The 15,828-nt window shown below is 41.3% G+C and overlaps 1 protein-coding gene across 1 annotated transcript in view; it reads right to left on the bottom strand.

The window, feature by feature from the left end:
- LOC111151963 (diacylglycerol kinase iota) overlaps positions 1 to 15,828 on the bottom strand; it is a 432,202-nt gene that overhangs the window by 218,815 nt on the left and 197,559 nt on the right. Inside the window, exon 7 of the mRNA XM_022510212.1 lies at positions 923 to 994. Within this exon, the coding sequence (XP_022365920.1) occupies positions 923 to 994 (72 nt within the window). The remainder of the gene's footprint in view (positions 1 to 922; positions 995 to 15,828) is intronic.

Below are 15,828 nucleotides of genomic sequence, written 5' to 3'. Positions count from 1 at the left end.
AAAGTAGGTAAACTGAGGGTTCAGAGCAGGGGTCCACAGACCTTTTCTATAAAAGGCCAACATAGTAAATAGTTTAGCTTTAAGTTTCCCTGATATAACTACTCAACTCTGCTGTTGTAACACCAAAGAAGCCACAGACAATATATAAATGGATGGGCATGGCTGTATTCCAATAAAATGTTATTTATAAGAACAGGCAGCAGTCAGATTGGTCTATGGGCCATAGTCGGCCAACCCATGAGTTAGCACTGTCTGGTTAAAGAAAAGAACGGGTGCATAAGCAAACAAGAAAATGAACCATCTGGTTGGATCAGAGGTGTTAAAAAAGGATAAATAAAAGAGAAAAACAGGGAAACTACCATTGGATCCTAATGAATATAGACGCTCAAATGTAAAGAAGAGTTATATTTCGATGAACATACATACAGCTGTAACAATATCCAAGCCTAAAGAAGGGTACGAGATCACTCCTTACCCAACACCATCCCATAGGACAGTCACCCACATCAAAAACAGAAGGACCAACATGGCTGGATTCTGGTGTTAGAGGGATTACCTAATGTTGCAACTTTCAACCAGAAAGCAGTTATCAACAATCTAGAGTAGCAGAAGAAATACAGTCTATGGAGTAAGAAGTCCTTGATTCTAGACCCAGGGTTAGAACCAGGGGAAGATTTCCCAGTCTCTGATCCTAGGCTTCAGTGTATATAAACGAAGAAGTTAATTGACCTCTATAGTTTCTTCCAGGTCGTATAGACTACAGTTCTATAGTTTTCATCTTTCTTCCTTTAAGGGCCCTATTTGAGAGAAATGATCACAAACTAGAATAACCTTCCACTTGTAGACAGTAACTCAAGTAAGGATGTAAGTCTGCTGTGATAAAGCATAAGCCCATTTTGTTTCATTTTGTCCCAAAACTTACCGCCTGCTTGCACCAGGAGCAGCTGATGGCCACAATCTCTTTACTGTGGAAGGAGAATTTTTGCTGGAAGCCCTGGGATGTTAGGACAAGAGACAGAGAATTTAAAACCACTTCAATCACCGCATGCATTTGCCTTCCTGAAGTCCAATGAAGTGAGTGAAGCCAAAAGTGGCCCTACCACTCAAGGTGACTCAAGGGACTGCAAATGCCACATTCAGCACTTACATCTGCCACCCTCTGCCATCCAGGAGCTTCCCATTCCTGATACACCTTGAGTGTGAGAGGAGGTACCAGTATTCGCTGTGCCACTAACTACTCAAAGTCCGCCACAAAAAGAGTTGTTTCTTTTCCCCAAATAAACATGGTTCAGATAGGTCTTTATTACAAGCGAAGGAAAAGCCACTATTGGGTCATGTGGTTCTTTGTAATGATGGCCATCCATCTCAGAGGGGCTGCACAATGTTAACATCTGAGAACCCACAAAGAGAGAAATTAAGTATCAGAGCTAGGACCTAGAAGTCAAGGTCTGGGAAAGAGTCCAAGAGTGTCGTAGGAAATTCAAACACTTTCGCCATCCCCTTGGGACTCAAAACAAGCAGCTTTCAATTTTCATTCTTCACTAGCAAGCAGCAATGAGATTAATGGAATAGCAAACACAATCCTCTTAAATGAATAAACAGAATTACTTCTCCATCAAGAATGGAAGAGATACTTTTTGGCGGCTGCTGTCCTCAAATAATTACCAGAGAGAAGGAGGCAGTAATGCTCAAAGAATTTTGTTTAGTTTTCCCAAAGATCATCCATTTCTATCTGCCGGTGACATCTGAACCCAAATAAACTAATGCAAAACAATGACCTCAAAACTATTGAAATAGGGATTTTGTAAAGTGATGGAAAGAAAAGAGAAAGATGCAATGGGCAGGGATGTTATTAAGGTGCTGGCTGAAAAAGTCTTGCTTTAACGTATACAGATCATTTTAAGAAAAAAGATCGATTTACACATTATTATAAAACTTCCCAATGGCACTTTTTTTTCGGTGCCCCAAACTCCTACCCATCTGCAGCATTACACTAAGGAGTACTTCCTCCATGTTGATCCTTTCCCTTCTCTTGGGTTCCTAAAACCCATTCATGTTCTCCACCTGCTTCTCTCATCTCCTGCATATGACAGAAGACCAGGACCACTTTCAGCCCTCTGGGCTCCACGATTCCTCCTGGAATCCTTTTCTTTTGTCCCAAACTCAAATCTCACTTCCAGAAACATGACTTAACAACATAAGACTCCCTGGGATTTTGAAACACTTCTCCATCAAAAACCTGTTTCTCAGCAACTGAAGTGCTAACAATCATTCCAAGTCCACAGGAGTGAACCCAACAGGCTAGAGACCGCTCTCCTTACAAGGCCTGCTTACAAAGTTGGCCCTTGGCTGGCATCTAGAAACTTGGATTTTAAGAGGGTGCCCCAATTCCCCCAAACAGTTAAGAGTGGCTCATTGCACCTAAAATGTTGGTACAAACAATGTGGTTTGTGATGAACACTGCTTTCCTTTTGAGAGTCTTGGATTTGGGAATGTGTCATGCAGAAGGTGCTTACATAACCAGCCCCCCCCCCACCCCATAAAATGTCTGGGCACTGGCCCTCTAATGAGACCGGTAGACAATATTTCACATGTGCTGTCACCACTTGTATCAGAGGAAAGAAGCCCATCCTGTGTGGCTCTGTTAGGAGAGGACTTTCAGAAGGTTGCACCTGGTTTCCTCCAGACTTTGCCCCATGTTCCTATCCTTTTGCTGATTTTGCTTTGCAGCCTTTCATTGTAATGTATCACAGCTGTAATGTTTACAGAGTTCTAGGAGGAATCCTAGTGGATCTTCAAAACAGGTGATCTTGAGGACCCTAATAGGCTCACCTCTCCCCAAACAATACTGTCACTTTCCAAGAAAAGGACGCACTGTTTGTAAAACACACATGGACGGAATTATGAGGGTTGGTGTGCTGTTTGTTCACTGCTGTGTGGCCAGCAACAACCCACACATCCCCCAGCACTGAGAGTGAGGACTCCCCGACAGAAACGGCTCACAGAGAGGACACAAAGTCAGAGGGCCAAAGGGTTAGGTGGGCAGGTCCTTTCAATTCAATGCGGTACAATCAGATTCAATATGAGTCAATGTGGTATAAGATGGCACCGAGTACGAAGGAATGAATTCACATGGGAGGTGTCTGCCAAGTTTGCCATCATCTCTCAGGCCACTCTTGACGGCCTGGGCGAAAGAGAGATGAATAAAACTTCTTTTTAGAGCCATAGAACAATCTGTGGCTGTGTGAGGAAGGAAGCTGTAGCCAAGAACAAGTAAACCGAAGCAGGGGCAGTGTCTGCGCAGGAACCCCTAGGCCAGCGCTGGCGGCAGGACCAGGTCTCCCCAGCCCCCTCCTCCCAGCTAGCAGCCATCAAGCTCCACTGATGGGTCACTTTGCATCGGGACGTCTGCTCCATTTACTAACTTTTTTCTCCTGGACAGTCTGTTTTCCCCTGTGTTCTTCATTGTCTCCTGGGCACAGCCACCAGGGAAAATGCCACGGCTTACATATCAGTGTCTATCTCAAAACACCCAAAGAACTACTTTCAAGATTAGAGAATCAATTATTCCTACTGGCATTCAGAGCCATCCATAACCTTCCCAACTTTTGGACATCAGTCTCTCACCCCCTCACTATTGTAAATTCTTACGTTTAGTAGGATGGATTTAATTATATTTCCAACATGCTCTATTCATTTCCATGTTTTTGCCCATTTTTTTCCCTGTTATCCTCAAGCCGTCATCTAGAATGCCTACCACTCTTTCACATATAGCATCTGACTTTTATTTCCACCATGAAAATCCAAGTCTTCTAAGATCACCTCAATTCACTGTGCTGGTGCTGCTAAGTTATCAGCCTCCCCATGTGGTCCTCTCCTTAGTATTAATGAACCATTGCCCTAAGTTGCTGGTTATTTTATGTGCACATGAATTATCTTTTCAATGGAATTATGAGCTCTTGGAGAGAAGTCCTTCTAATATTTCCTTTTTTTTTTTTTTTAAGTAGGCTCTGTGCCTACTGTGGAGCCCAACACACAGCTTGAATTCATGACCCTGAGATCAAGACCTGAGCTAATATCAAGAGTCAGACACTTAACTGCCTGAACCGCCTAGGCACCCTATAATATTTCTTAATAGGTCTCTACAATTCAGCATAGTCTTTGGAAATTCACCAGGCATAGTGTATTTTCTTTTCTTTTCTTTTTTTTTAATTAGTTTCTTATCTTTATTCTGCTCACACATGGAGCTTTTGCTTAACAGAAAGTGATGTGTGGGAATTATACTGAGCATAATCTGTAAGATAACCAGGGCGGTACCTTCCTCTTGATTAGATTTGTATTCTGGATTGCTTTCATGGTGTCAAGAGTTATGAGACATGAAGCCAGTGGTTTACAGCTCTGAATCCACACTTGTATCACCCAGCTTCATGGTGAGGGTGATGCCGGGAGTGTGCATGCCATATTTCTGCTTCGCTTGCTCATTTTTTTTTAAATCATTTTTTAAAATTTATTTTCAACATAACAGTATTCATTGTTTTTGTACCACACCCAGTGCTCCATGCAATCTGTGCCCTCTCTAATACCCATCACCTGGTTCCCCCAACCTACCACCCGCCCACCTCTTCAAACCCTTCAGATTGTTTTTCAGAGTCCATAGTCTCTCATGGTTCACCTCCCCTTCCAATTTCCCCCAACTCCCTTCTCCTAACTCCCCATGTCCTCCATGCTATTTGTTATGTTCCACAAATAAGTGAAACCATATGATAATTGACTCTCTCTGCTTGACTTATTTCACTCAGCATAATCTCTTCCAGTCCCGTCCATGTTGCTACAAAAGTTGGGTATTCATCCTTTCTGATGGAGGCATAATACTCCATAGTGTATATGGACCACATCTTCCTTATCCATTCGTCCGCTGAAGGGCATCTTGGTTCCTTCCACAATTTGGCAACCATGGCCATTGCTGCTATAAACACAGTATATTTTCTAATTGAACAAGAAAGTCACTGCTACTACATCGTGATCCAGTTATAAATTTTTTGTTATCCAGACCTTAAAAACAGAACCCAAACCCCATGAAAAGATGCCCCTTACTGCACCTTCCTCCAACCCCTGTAGACAGGGCAAGTTAGTAGGAGTCTGATTATCATTTTTTAAGTCTGTGACGTTGACGTGCTGCATGGCTAACAATCAGTATGGTAGAATTGGTGATGTCACAGCAGTAGCCGCAACTAGAAGTCTGACTGTTGCTGGGTCTGATGTCCTGGTGAACAGGGTCCTAGACGCCATCACACAGCCCCTGTCCTAGCAGTTTCTACAGCAGGTGACTGCAGATCAAACAGAAGCCGATGAAGAGATCCCAAAGCTGGGAAGAGTTCTTGGATCTTCTAATTATTGGCCTGGAGATCTGAGGCACATCACTTAACCCTTCCAGTGTCTCCCTTCACCTGAAAATGAGACTAAAACTACAAACTTTTCCTATACCACAAAACAGTTTTGAATATCAAATGAGGCAGCGTACTGCAGAGATCTTTACCCAGTAAATATAAATGAAGGAATACTTATATTGCTAAGATCTATCAACACGAACCTAGGAACCTGTTCCACCACCTGCCAGTAAAGCCCTCCAGCAATGAAGAAAACTGGAGATACTATATTTGATGGTACAGAGTGGATTAGCCCCATCTCTCTACTGAATATTGGCCTTCTGGCTTCAGGGAGAAACAGTCAGTGAGTCCCCTGTTGTCCTGACGGCCACACTGATAGCAGACACAAACAACGAGGCCATCCACAACTAGGGCTCTGGGCACTGTGCTAATACTGAATTGTGGTGGGTCCCTTGGAAACGAGGTCCGTGCTTTGTTTTGGAGGCTATCCTGGCAGAATCACAGCAGCCATGGCTTCAGGGTTATTGTCTAACATAGAGACATAAATAGAACCACATCAAAGTCTTCATGAACCCGGTTCCCACAGACCACCTGCAATGGGGGAGATTTTGGCCAGGATCTCAGCACAGCAAAAAGAGCCAGATTCCTAATTACCCATTTTTAAATGCTGGCCCAAATCTAATATTATGGTACTGACAGATGCCCTTACTGAATTTCAGCTGACTCTGATTTTTAAGGTCTATTTTGCTCATCATTATCAAAGAGTAAAATAGGAATGTGAGGTCAGATGCTTTGGATCTGACTTGAGAATTATAAATGCCATGAACCCTGAGAGATAAGGTCATTTTTTTTTTTTTTGGTTGAGTTTTTTAATGAAATTCAGTCCTTGGACTAAAGTTTAAACAACATTTATTCTGAGCAGCTAAAGTTCTGCTGTATCTTTCTCTTCTGCAATCTAGGGCATATACCAAATGGCCCTCAGTTCTATGGCCTTGGTTTAAACTAGGAAAAAAAAAAAAAGGCTTTACTTGAAACAAACAAATGATTTTACTGTTTATGTACTTAACTGAGGTTTGGATAAGGAAATCTCCTGACTGCTGCCTGATTCTCTGTTTGACTTCATTTTATCCAACAGAATTGTTGATACTGCTCTTGCCTCCAAAATTTTAAACAATAAAAACAAAATAAATCTCTGCATATCTGCTTCCATGTCCAAGATTCACAAACTATTGCAAAAGGCAAACCCAAGGGAATCATAAGACTAAGTCAATATTTATCTCCAAACAGAGAACTTGAAGTATTTTTGCTCAAGTACTTTCTATAATTTTTTGAAAAATATGTATATTTTTACACTTTGTGTATTTGATATCTAAAATGTGCATCAGATGCAAGTTCATTATTTCTAGAAAAATAAGATGAAATTCTAAAATAAAACTATTTAACACTCTTATAAGCTTACCCAATGGAATATAAATACCACAGCTACTTAATACACTGAAAAAGGGAATGTTTCCAATCCAGGCAGAACCTCACTAAAGATCTCAAACTGGTTGTGTTGTTTCAGTGCAAATGCTTTTAACCAGCTTAGGCTCACAAACAACTGTGACATTTGAGCACACCAGCTGAAGCTGATACATAACTAAGACCTTTGAGTGACCCCAGGGTAGACCCACACCCACCTAACTGAAAACATCTTTTTAGCCAATAAAAAAGGGTACTGTGGGGCACCTGGGTGGCTCAGTGGGTTAAAGCCTCTGCCTTCGGCTCAGGTGGTGGTCCCAGGGTCCTGGGATCGAGCCCCACATCGGGCTCTCTGCTCAGGGGGAGCCTGCTTCCTCCTCTCTCTGTCTCTGCCTGCCTCTCTGCATACTTGTCTGTCAAATAAGTAAATAAAATCTTTTTTTAAAAAAAAAAAGGGTACTTGTTTGACTGTTGAGTGACCCAGGCACGGACCCACACCAATCTAATCTAACCAATCTAAAACCTTCTCCCCCAACTAATAAAAAGTGACAATTGTTTTGACCAACTACCCAGAGACTCGTGGACGAATTCTGCCCTATCCAGAGTACAACCTCTACTCTTTAATTAACAAAACCACCATAAACCAATCCCTTTCCTAGTACATTCAAGCTGTTGACTTTTCCCTTTGACAAACTATTAGTCCAGTCTTCCATGATATGTGTACCCTGCCTGACAATGTTAATCAGTAGATATTAGGCTATTTTTATAATACACCTTTTTCTTTGGTCTTCTCACAGGGAAAATTTAGTAGCATTGATATATGCACCCTTTAGGCTAGTGCACCTTTAGAAGAGCCTAGATATGGAAGCAATCTAAGTGTCCACAGATGGATGGATAAAGAAGATGTATGTGCACGCGCACACACACACACACACACACAAATACTGTCAGAAAAAAGGGAACTCAGCCATAAAAAAGAATATGGAATATTAATCAGCCATAAAAAAGAAGTTGTCATTGAGATAACATGGAGGAACCTAAAGGGTATTATGCTTAAGTCAGAGAATGAAAAATATTGTATCATCTCACTTTCTGGGGAATCTAAAAAACAAAACAAATGAACAAACAAAAAACAGAAACAGACCCACAAATACAGAGACCCAATGGTTGCCAAAGGACAGGGGTGTGGGTGGATGGGCAAAACAGGTAAAAGGGAATGGGAGGTACAGGCTTCCGGTTAGGGGATAAATAAGACAGAAATGGAAGGACAGCACAAGGAATACAGCCAATGATTTCCTGTAGCATTGTATGGTAACAGACGGAAGCTATACTTGTGATCATAACATGGCATATAGACTTATCAAATCACTGTGTTGTGTACCTGAAACTAACACAACATTGTGCTGACTGTAATTTAATAGGAAAAAAAAACCCAAATGGCAGACTATTCTAGTTTATGCAACATTAGAGTTTATTTACTCATAGAAAATCCAATTCACCTGAACTTCCTAAATTTCCTATACTTGTTTTGCTAGTCTTAAAGCTAAGATTTGTATGAATACTCAAGATTTTCCAAAATGTAAATCTATGTGGTCATCTAAAATGAATGATAATAAATGATGTCTTTATAAACGGAATTGTAGGAAGCAATGTTTTTGTAATTTCTGACAGTGCTGTAAATTATGAATCTATGGTGGCTTTATTAGAATGATCTTCAAAAAGTCTTAAATTCTTGCCTCTTGGGTTTAATTACAATACACTTTATAGCATTAATTAAAGGCTCTGAAAATTTATCGATGCCTTTATTGCCCATCATATGCTCTTGCTCCAGGATAATTGCTGACTTACACACACAGATTGACACTTTATTATTTTTCAATAAAACATTCTGCGTCCTTCCATTCTAATGCTGCTGATAATTACAATGCATTAATCAGAGCTAGTCAGTCTTATTATCCTCATCGTTTCTGCTTTTCCCATTAATTGATCTGAAGGCCCCTGCTATAAACTACAGACCGTATATTGAGGAAGCAAAATTTGGGGCACAGTCATCTTAGTAAAGTTAACATGGCTACCATGAACTTGTCAGACTGTATGGAGAGTCTAAGACATGATTTCCAGAACTTAGTCATTTCAGGGACAGATGACTTCATCGAAGCAGATGGCTTGCAACCCAGGACCTTGCTATTAAGGAATAATTAGGATTAGGCCTATAACAATGGCTACTGATTTACATTTTAATTTACATGTTAACTACTTTTAACTGTGATATTTATACTTTATATTTTTATGACTACCCAGATTCGAGGACAAAAATGTTTTATACAGATACTTGCTGTTATACTCAACATGGCCCAGACTGCATATAAAACATTAACTGTTGGGTCTGTTTCTTTGTCCTAGAACACCTGGGAAGTTCCTTCTATGAAAGTATTTTCCTAATGATACAACCAGCTACAATACGATAATGATCATCCATGAAAATTAATTTCATCTGATTGTCCCATGATACTTACCAATAAAATTATAACACTGCTGATATTCACCAAGCAGGTTGTTTTGTTTAAAAACAACTTCTCCCAAAGATAGGACTGATGTTACTACAGTTACCAAATGCAAATCATTGCAGCTTTTCAGAGAAGCCATACGATCTACAATCTTGTTGACAGTATGACATTCCAGGAGGTAACTGGCTGTACTTTTACTCTTAACTAATTGAGGAAAACACTCTTCTGCTGGCAGAACTAACTACACTTTCTTTCTGTGCAAACTTGGGCTATTTTGCTATAACAGCCCCCAGACAGCTGAGAAGAGACAAAATTTGCCAAAATTACTCAGATTTCACCCCTCCTGGTTTCATGAATTTATGTCAAAGTAAAAGCACCAAATAATGTATCCTTTAGAGAAAGAAAGGATTCTGCTGTCTAGAAATAATTTTGACTTCATTTTAAGGGTTTAATAGTCAACTGGTGGATTTTCCAGCTATACCTAATAGAGCCACTATTTCCATGAGATTTTGATCATCTCTTCCTCTACCACAGCAATTCTGGCATTTCTACTCAACTTAATGAGGACTGTTTTTTGGTTCAAGTTTCAAACACCATCTAATGTTACATTACCCTTCCTGATAGTATTTCAAATGACCTAATGACCTGTCACATCAACATGTGCAGCCAGAGCCATGTGCCTTGGTATACAGGCACCAAGAACGAACCTCAAAAGATCAGCTGCAGGACATAACCAGTATGTACCAGCTGGAATGGGAAAGCATACATGGGACTGCATCCTGAGGGTTCAGAATAAAAAGGGGCAGGACTTCAAGTTGGATAAAGGAGTCTCTCAGTGTGGGAGCACTCCTCTATAGTAGGGCATTTAGCATATTATCAGGAACCCCAAAAGATGATGCTAACACTCAATGGCATTCTGAAAACTTGAATAAAGAAGCTTCATGTTAAGTAAAGTAGAAATTCTTGAATTGCTATGATAGGAGAAGTGATAAAAGTCTCACAGAAATAGACATGATGGAGTTGCTGTATTAGGTACAAATTAGGAAAATCCATCAGCTGACTCTGTTCTGCAAGAGAATGCAAAGGATACTCCCCTTACAAAAGCAATGAAAAACTAGTAAGAAGGACACCATCATTGTTGAGAAGCTCTCCTCTGTAGGTTAGGTCTGATGGTAGGAAATGGCTTATAGAATGAGCATTCTGACACCAACTGGGATTACAGAATCCCAAAATAATGGGGACCATATGGCAGCACTTAACCAATAAAGCAAGGTGGGTACAATTACTGCAAGACTGAAGTTGCAGCCAACAGGGCTGGGCCTCCAGAGACCTATCAGATGGTTAATACAGCATTCCCTCCCCAGCAAGATGGATTTTCAGATAAAATGGGTATTGCTCAATCCATACCATGACAAGAAATCAAGAAGGGAGGATTAAGAGATATGAGGACAAATGATCCCATAGAGAATCATAATCTTTTGCCTCATTTCTGGACTTAGGCCAGTTTTCAAAGATAAAACTCACTGATTAGAAAGAGCAAGTCCACAGAAAAATCCTACAAGATCATAGCAAGGGTCTATAGCAACATTTCCCCAGCTTCTAACTAGAAGGATCTACAGACATTTGCTTGAGTAGTTGTACACTGGGGAGGCAGAAAATGTCCCCATACTCTAAAGACCCCGGGACAAGAGCCCAAGTTGAAATGCATACCCAAGGACCTGGCTGGGTATGAAGCAACACCTTGGTGCCCTGTTAGAGTAGAGATGTAGGAGGTCCAGTTAAAAAAATAAAGTCCTGGACCAGGACTGGTTCACAAAGTGTCTACTGGTTCCACAAATCCATGAGGATTAATTTCCCTGATTCCTAACTGTGTAATTGGAGTGGACATATCTGGTATATTTGGCAGAACTCCAATTATTGGTTCCTTGGCCTGTTGTGCAAGAGCTGGCATAGGTAGGAAGCCCAGGGGAAACTGTAAACCACCCTCCCAGTCATATCTAAATCAAAACTAATGTCATATTCTCAAAAGTAATGGGTACCAGGTGATATTAACTGATTAATTTTTAAGTTATGACAATGGTATTGTTTGTTTCTTTTTTAATTATTACCTCTTTACCTGCCATCCTTAGAGACTGCAAGAAGCCATGGCCGTGGTCCCCAAAATATTCCCATTTAATTCACAAGCTGAGCTCCTACAAAACCAGATATTATACTGGAGAATAATGCCAGATTACCACAAATTCAACCCGGTGTATCTAAATGCAGGGATCTTCTGACCATGAGTGTATGACATGGGGTCACTGATTTGGCAAATGAATTATTTTCCATCCCTTTCTGAAAAGAGAATCAACTGTGTACATTCATTTGGTGGAATTAAAAGGGCTTTTGACTCAGGTGAAACCCATCCCAGTGTAATGCAAAGGGACCTGAACCATACATTCTGCAGAACACCACTTGGTTTACTCTCTCAATGACATCGTGTCTAAATGGATGGCAAGAAATGGCAGAATGTGGACAGTCTTAATAAGATAGAAGGTGGGGAGATAAGCACAATGAAAAAACAGAGGTCCCACACATCAGTGAAGCTTCTAAAGAGCAGTGGTCAAGGGCATGCAAGAATGTCTTGTCCAATCTAGAGGAAAGAGCATTGAATTCCACGGTTTGACTACTAGCAATGAAGCACAGCACCGCCTAGGCCTCTTTGGGCTCTGGAGGCAGCATACTCTGCACTGAGGAATACTGTCCCGATCCATGTATTGGATGACATTAAATGCTTCCAACTTAGAGTGAAGCCCAGAGCAAAAACAGCTCTGCAGCCACGGCCAGTCTGCAAAGAAAAGTACCCGCTATTACTTGGGTCATACAACCAAGACAACTCCATGCTACTAGAGGTACTGGGGAAGGAGAAAAGATGCCCCGTGGGGTTAATGGCAAGCACCAATGGGAGAACCACAACACAGACTGGATTCTGAAGCAGGGTTGTGTCATCTGCAGGAGAGAACCACATATCTTTCAACAAACAACTCCTAGGCTACTGTGTTCTGCTGGAAGAATACCTGAGTACAGATCACCAGGAGGTCATGACCTGGGTGCTGTCAGATCACTAAGCCATAAAATTGGGTGGGCCCAGCTGCAATCCGTCATTATATTCAACTGGGACCATCTGGGATTTGGCATGAGCAATTCCAAAAACCACAAGAAAGATGTCTGAGGGGGTCAGACTCCCCATATCATCCACTCTTACATGTAGTACCAGGCCTCTTATTTGACTCACACCTATGAAGATATGGAGGTCCCTAATGACCATCTCACAGGGGAGGAAAAAGCTGAGATTGGTTTATAGATGGGTCAAGTTGGCCTATGAGTCCAGGTCAAAGGCAGACTACTGCTTCACTAAAGCCTACTCAGGAATGGCCCAGAGAATTGTAAATAGGAAGAAATCCTCCCAATGAACATAACTTCAGGTAGGGCAGCTGGTCATCCACTTTGTGTGAAAGAATAGGTAGGTAGCCTGAGACATGAGTATAAAAGGACTTACAGGCAATGGTGAATGGCTTGGCTAGTTGATCAAAGGCTTGGAAGGAAAAAGGAAAGTGTGGGGAAGAGGCATGTGGATGAACATGTGAGAGTTGAAGGTCTTAAGACAAAAGGTGGGGAGATAAGCACTACGAAAAAACAGAGGTCCCATATATCAGTGAAGCTTCTAAGGTTTAAAAGTGAGAGTAAGAGACAAGGAGTATAAGGTGAGAGTAAGTACAAGGAGAGAAGATCATTGTATTACATATTAAAGTCCACCAGAGAGCACTCGCTATATAAGAACTAAAAACTTAGGCACAATAACATGGACTCCACAGTGTCATGAGCCATCCATGGCACAGCAGACTCCTGGGGCGTTGCCATGATAGCAATGGCGAATGTTGTTTGGGTCCAAAAGCAAGAGATTTCACTCACCAGAACCGAACTAGCTCCTGCCCCTGATGAAGGTATAACCTGTGGGCCGTTCCCAAGGCTGAGCACTGAGTATGGCACCATCCTTCAAAGGGAAGAACCAGCTACTTGATGGTAAATTGATCACACTGAATCCTTTCCACTGTGGAAAGGGACAGCAACTGATCTTCACTGGAATCAACACACATTCGGGGCATGGGTTTACCTTTCCCTGCGGCTGGGTTTTGGTCGGCACCACTCTGCAAAGGCTTACAAAGTATGTTACCAACACAGGATCCTGCATAACACTGTGTCAGCCTGAGGAAACTATTTTACAACAATGAAGGTGCAGAAGTGAGCATTCAGCCATAAAATATGCTGGTCCTATCACATCCCACACCATCCAGGAGTTGCAGGTCTAACAGAGAGACGGAATGGCTTTTGAAGGTGTTAATAGAATCTAGCTTTCAGAGGATACCCTATGAGAACCATGCTCAGTATGCTCAGCATGCTCACTAAATCCATGATCATTTATTTCATGGTGCTGTCATTTCCAGGGCAAAATACATGGATGCAGAACCCAAGGAGTTGGAATAGGAGCAGTCCTGTCTACCATCACTCCCATTGGGCCACTTGGGGAATCTGTGGTGCCCATCCCCAGAACCCTGGGCCCTGAGGGTCTGAATCCCAGCTGGGGAATGTCTCCACCACGGGACATCACAGGAGGCCCTTGAACCTTAAACTACCACTGCGGCGAGTTACTTTGGGATCTTTGTGTCAAGAGAGTAGCAAGCACAGGAAGGAGTCATCATCTTGGCAGGAGTAATTGCTCCTGATCGTGAAGGTGAAAGTCTAGTTGTTATATGACAAGGCTGGCTAGAAGAATCTATCTGGCACCCAGATTACCCACTAGGGCATCCTCACTGTAGTTCAACTCCTCCCTCTGCACCAGCCAGTGCCTTCCCAGTGAAGGCACTTCTGGAGAAAGAGCAACAGGGATGAGAGCTCCACATGAGCTGTAACTATCAGGACACTGACCAAGCCAAAGACCAGGGAGAAGTGGCAGTAGCGAAATGTTTCTACAGAACTTGAGTGAGAACCAAGTGACTCAACCCCTGGGGACTGAAGTGCACAGCTTCTGAGCCCTAGCCCTCAGCCCTTTTACCCTTTCTTTTTCCTTTTTTTAAAAACCACTTTATTGAGGTACGATTGACATCCAAAAGGCTGTACATATTTAATGTGTACAACTCAATGAGTTTGGAGATAAGTATATACTTAAGAAGCCATGACCATAATCTATGCCATAAACATGTCCATCACCTCCAAGTGTTTCCTCCTGTCCTCCTTAGTAGTTGTTTTTGTGATAAGAACACTTAATATCTACCCTCTCAGCAACATTTTAAGTCTACAATACAGGGCTGTTCACTGCAGGCACTACCTTGTAGAGATCTCAAGGTTTCGTTCAACCTGTACAACTGAAACTTTGTACCCTTTAATTATTCCTTCTCCATTTCCCCTTCCTTGGATGAATCTGAAGGGCATTATGGTGAGTGAATTAAGCCAGACTCAGAAAGACAAATACTATAGGAAACCACTTATATGAGCCATCAAAAAGAGTCAAATGCATAGAAGCAGAGAGCAGAATATTGATTGCCCTTGTCTCCTTTCTTGATACTCAGCCAAGGACAGAAAGAAAAGCCAGGCTCCCAGCAGCTATGTTGGCAGGGGCTTATTGGAGACGCTTGACTTCTTCACCCTGGTTGTGTTATCCACTCTACATCCCCTCACTGATCCTCTCGAAGTTAAAGCCAGAAGATTCCACCATTTGAGCAAACACACAGACAAATAACCAAACCTGCCTAACCAGTGCAGAGATCCTCACTCTTGAACTTCCATTTCTTGCCTTCAAGGGTCTCTTGACAGCTGACCCCAGGGGACACACATTTTCAGATGAGTAGAAAATGGTGTTTTATGGTGGTAAAGGAATATCTCCCATAGTCTCTAGTCAGTATTTGCCATTATTTTTATTTTACCCCCATTATTTTTCTCTAATCCCTTTCACTATTCATAGAGTATCTCAACCCTACCTCATTGAATGTTTTTAAGCATTTTATTCTTTTTTGCAATACAAAACTTCTATTGAACATATTTCCTTTAAATATATGTATTTTAAATATCGTACCATAAGTTCATTTTAAATTAGTTGTTAATAATAATCTTTATAGTAAAAAGTAGTTTTGACAGTTTCCCATTTAATTAGTGCTATGCTTTTACATATACTTAAACTATATATGATAGTATATATAACTTACAGATAAATAATTCAAAATGATGTAGTGTTTGGTTAGGGAACTGGAAGGTATCAAAAATGTAGACCAAAGTTTAACCATGCACTGTTGTATTAAAAACTGCTTTCAAGATTTGGTGTTTGGAAGTTTAGCTAGCTCATTTATTTTTAGGACTTTTATATGTGTTTCTAAATGAAGAAATAAAAGATAAGGGCTCAAATTATGATTTACAAGCATATTTTCACAACTGCCATACTG

This window comes from Enhydra lutris, unplaced genomic scaffold (assembly GCF_002288905.1).
Source record: "Enhydra lutris kenyoni isolate GAN:26980312 unplaced genomic scaffold, ASM228890v2 scaffoldscaffold27, whole genome shotgun sequence".
In the NCBI taxonomy this organism is placed as follows: Eukaryota; Metazoa; Chordata; class Mammalia; order Carnivora; family Mustelidae; genus Enhydra; species Enhydra lutris.
This window is presented reverse-complemented; position numbering and strand designations above follow the sequence as displayed.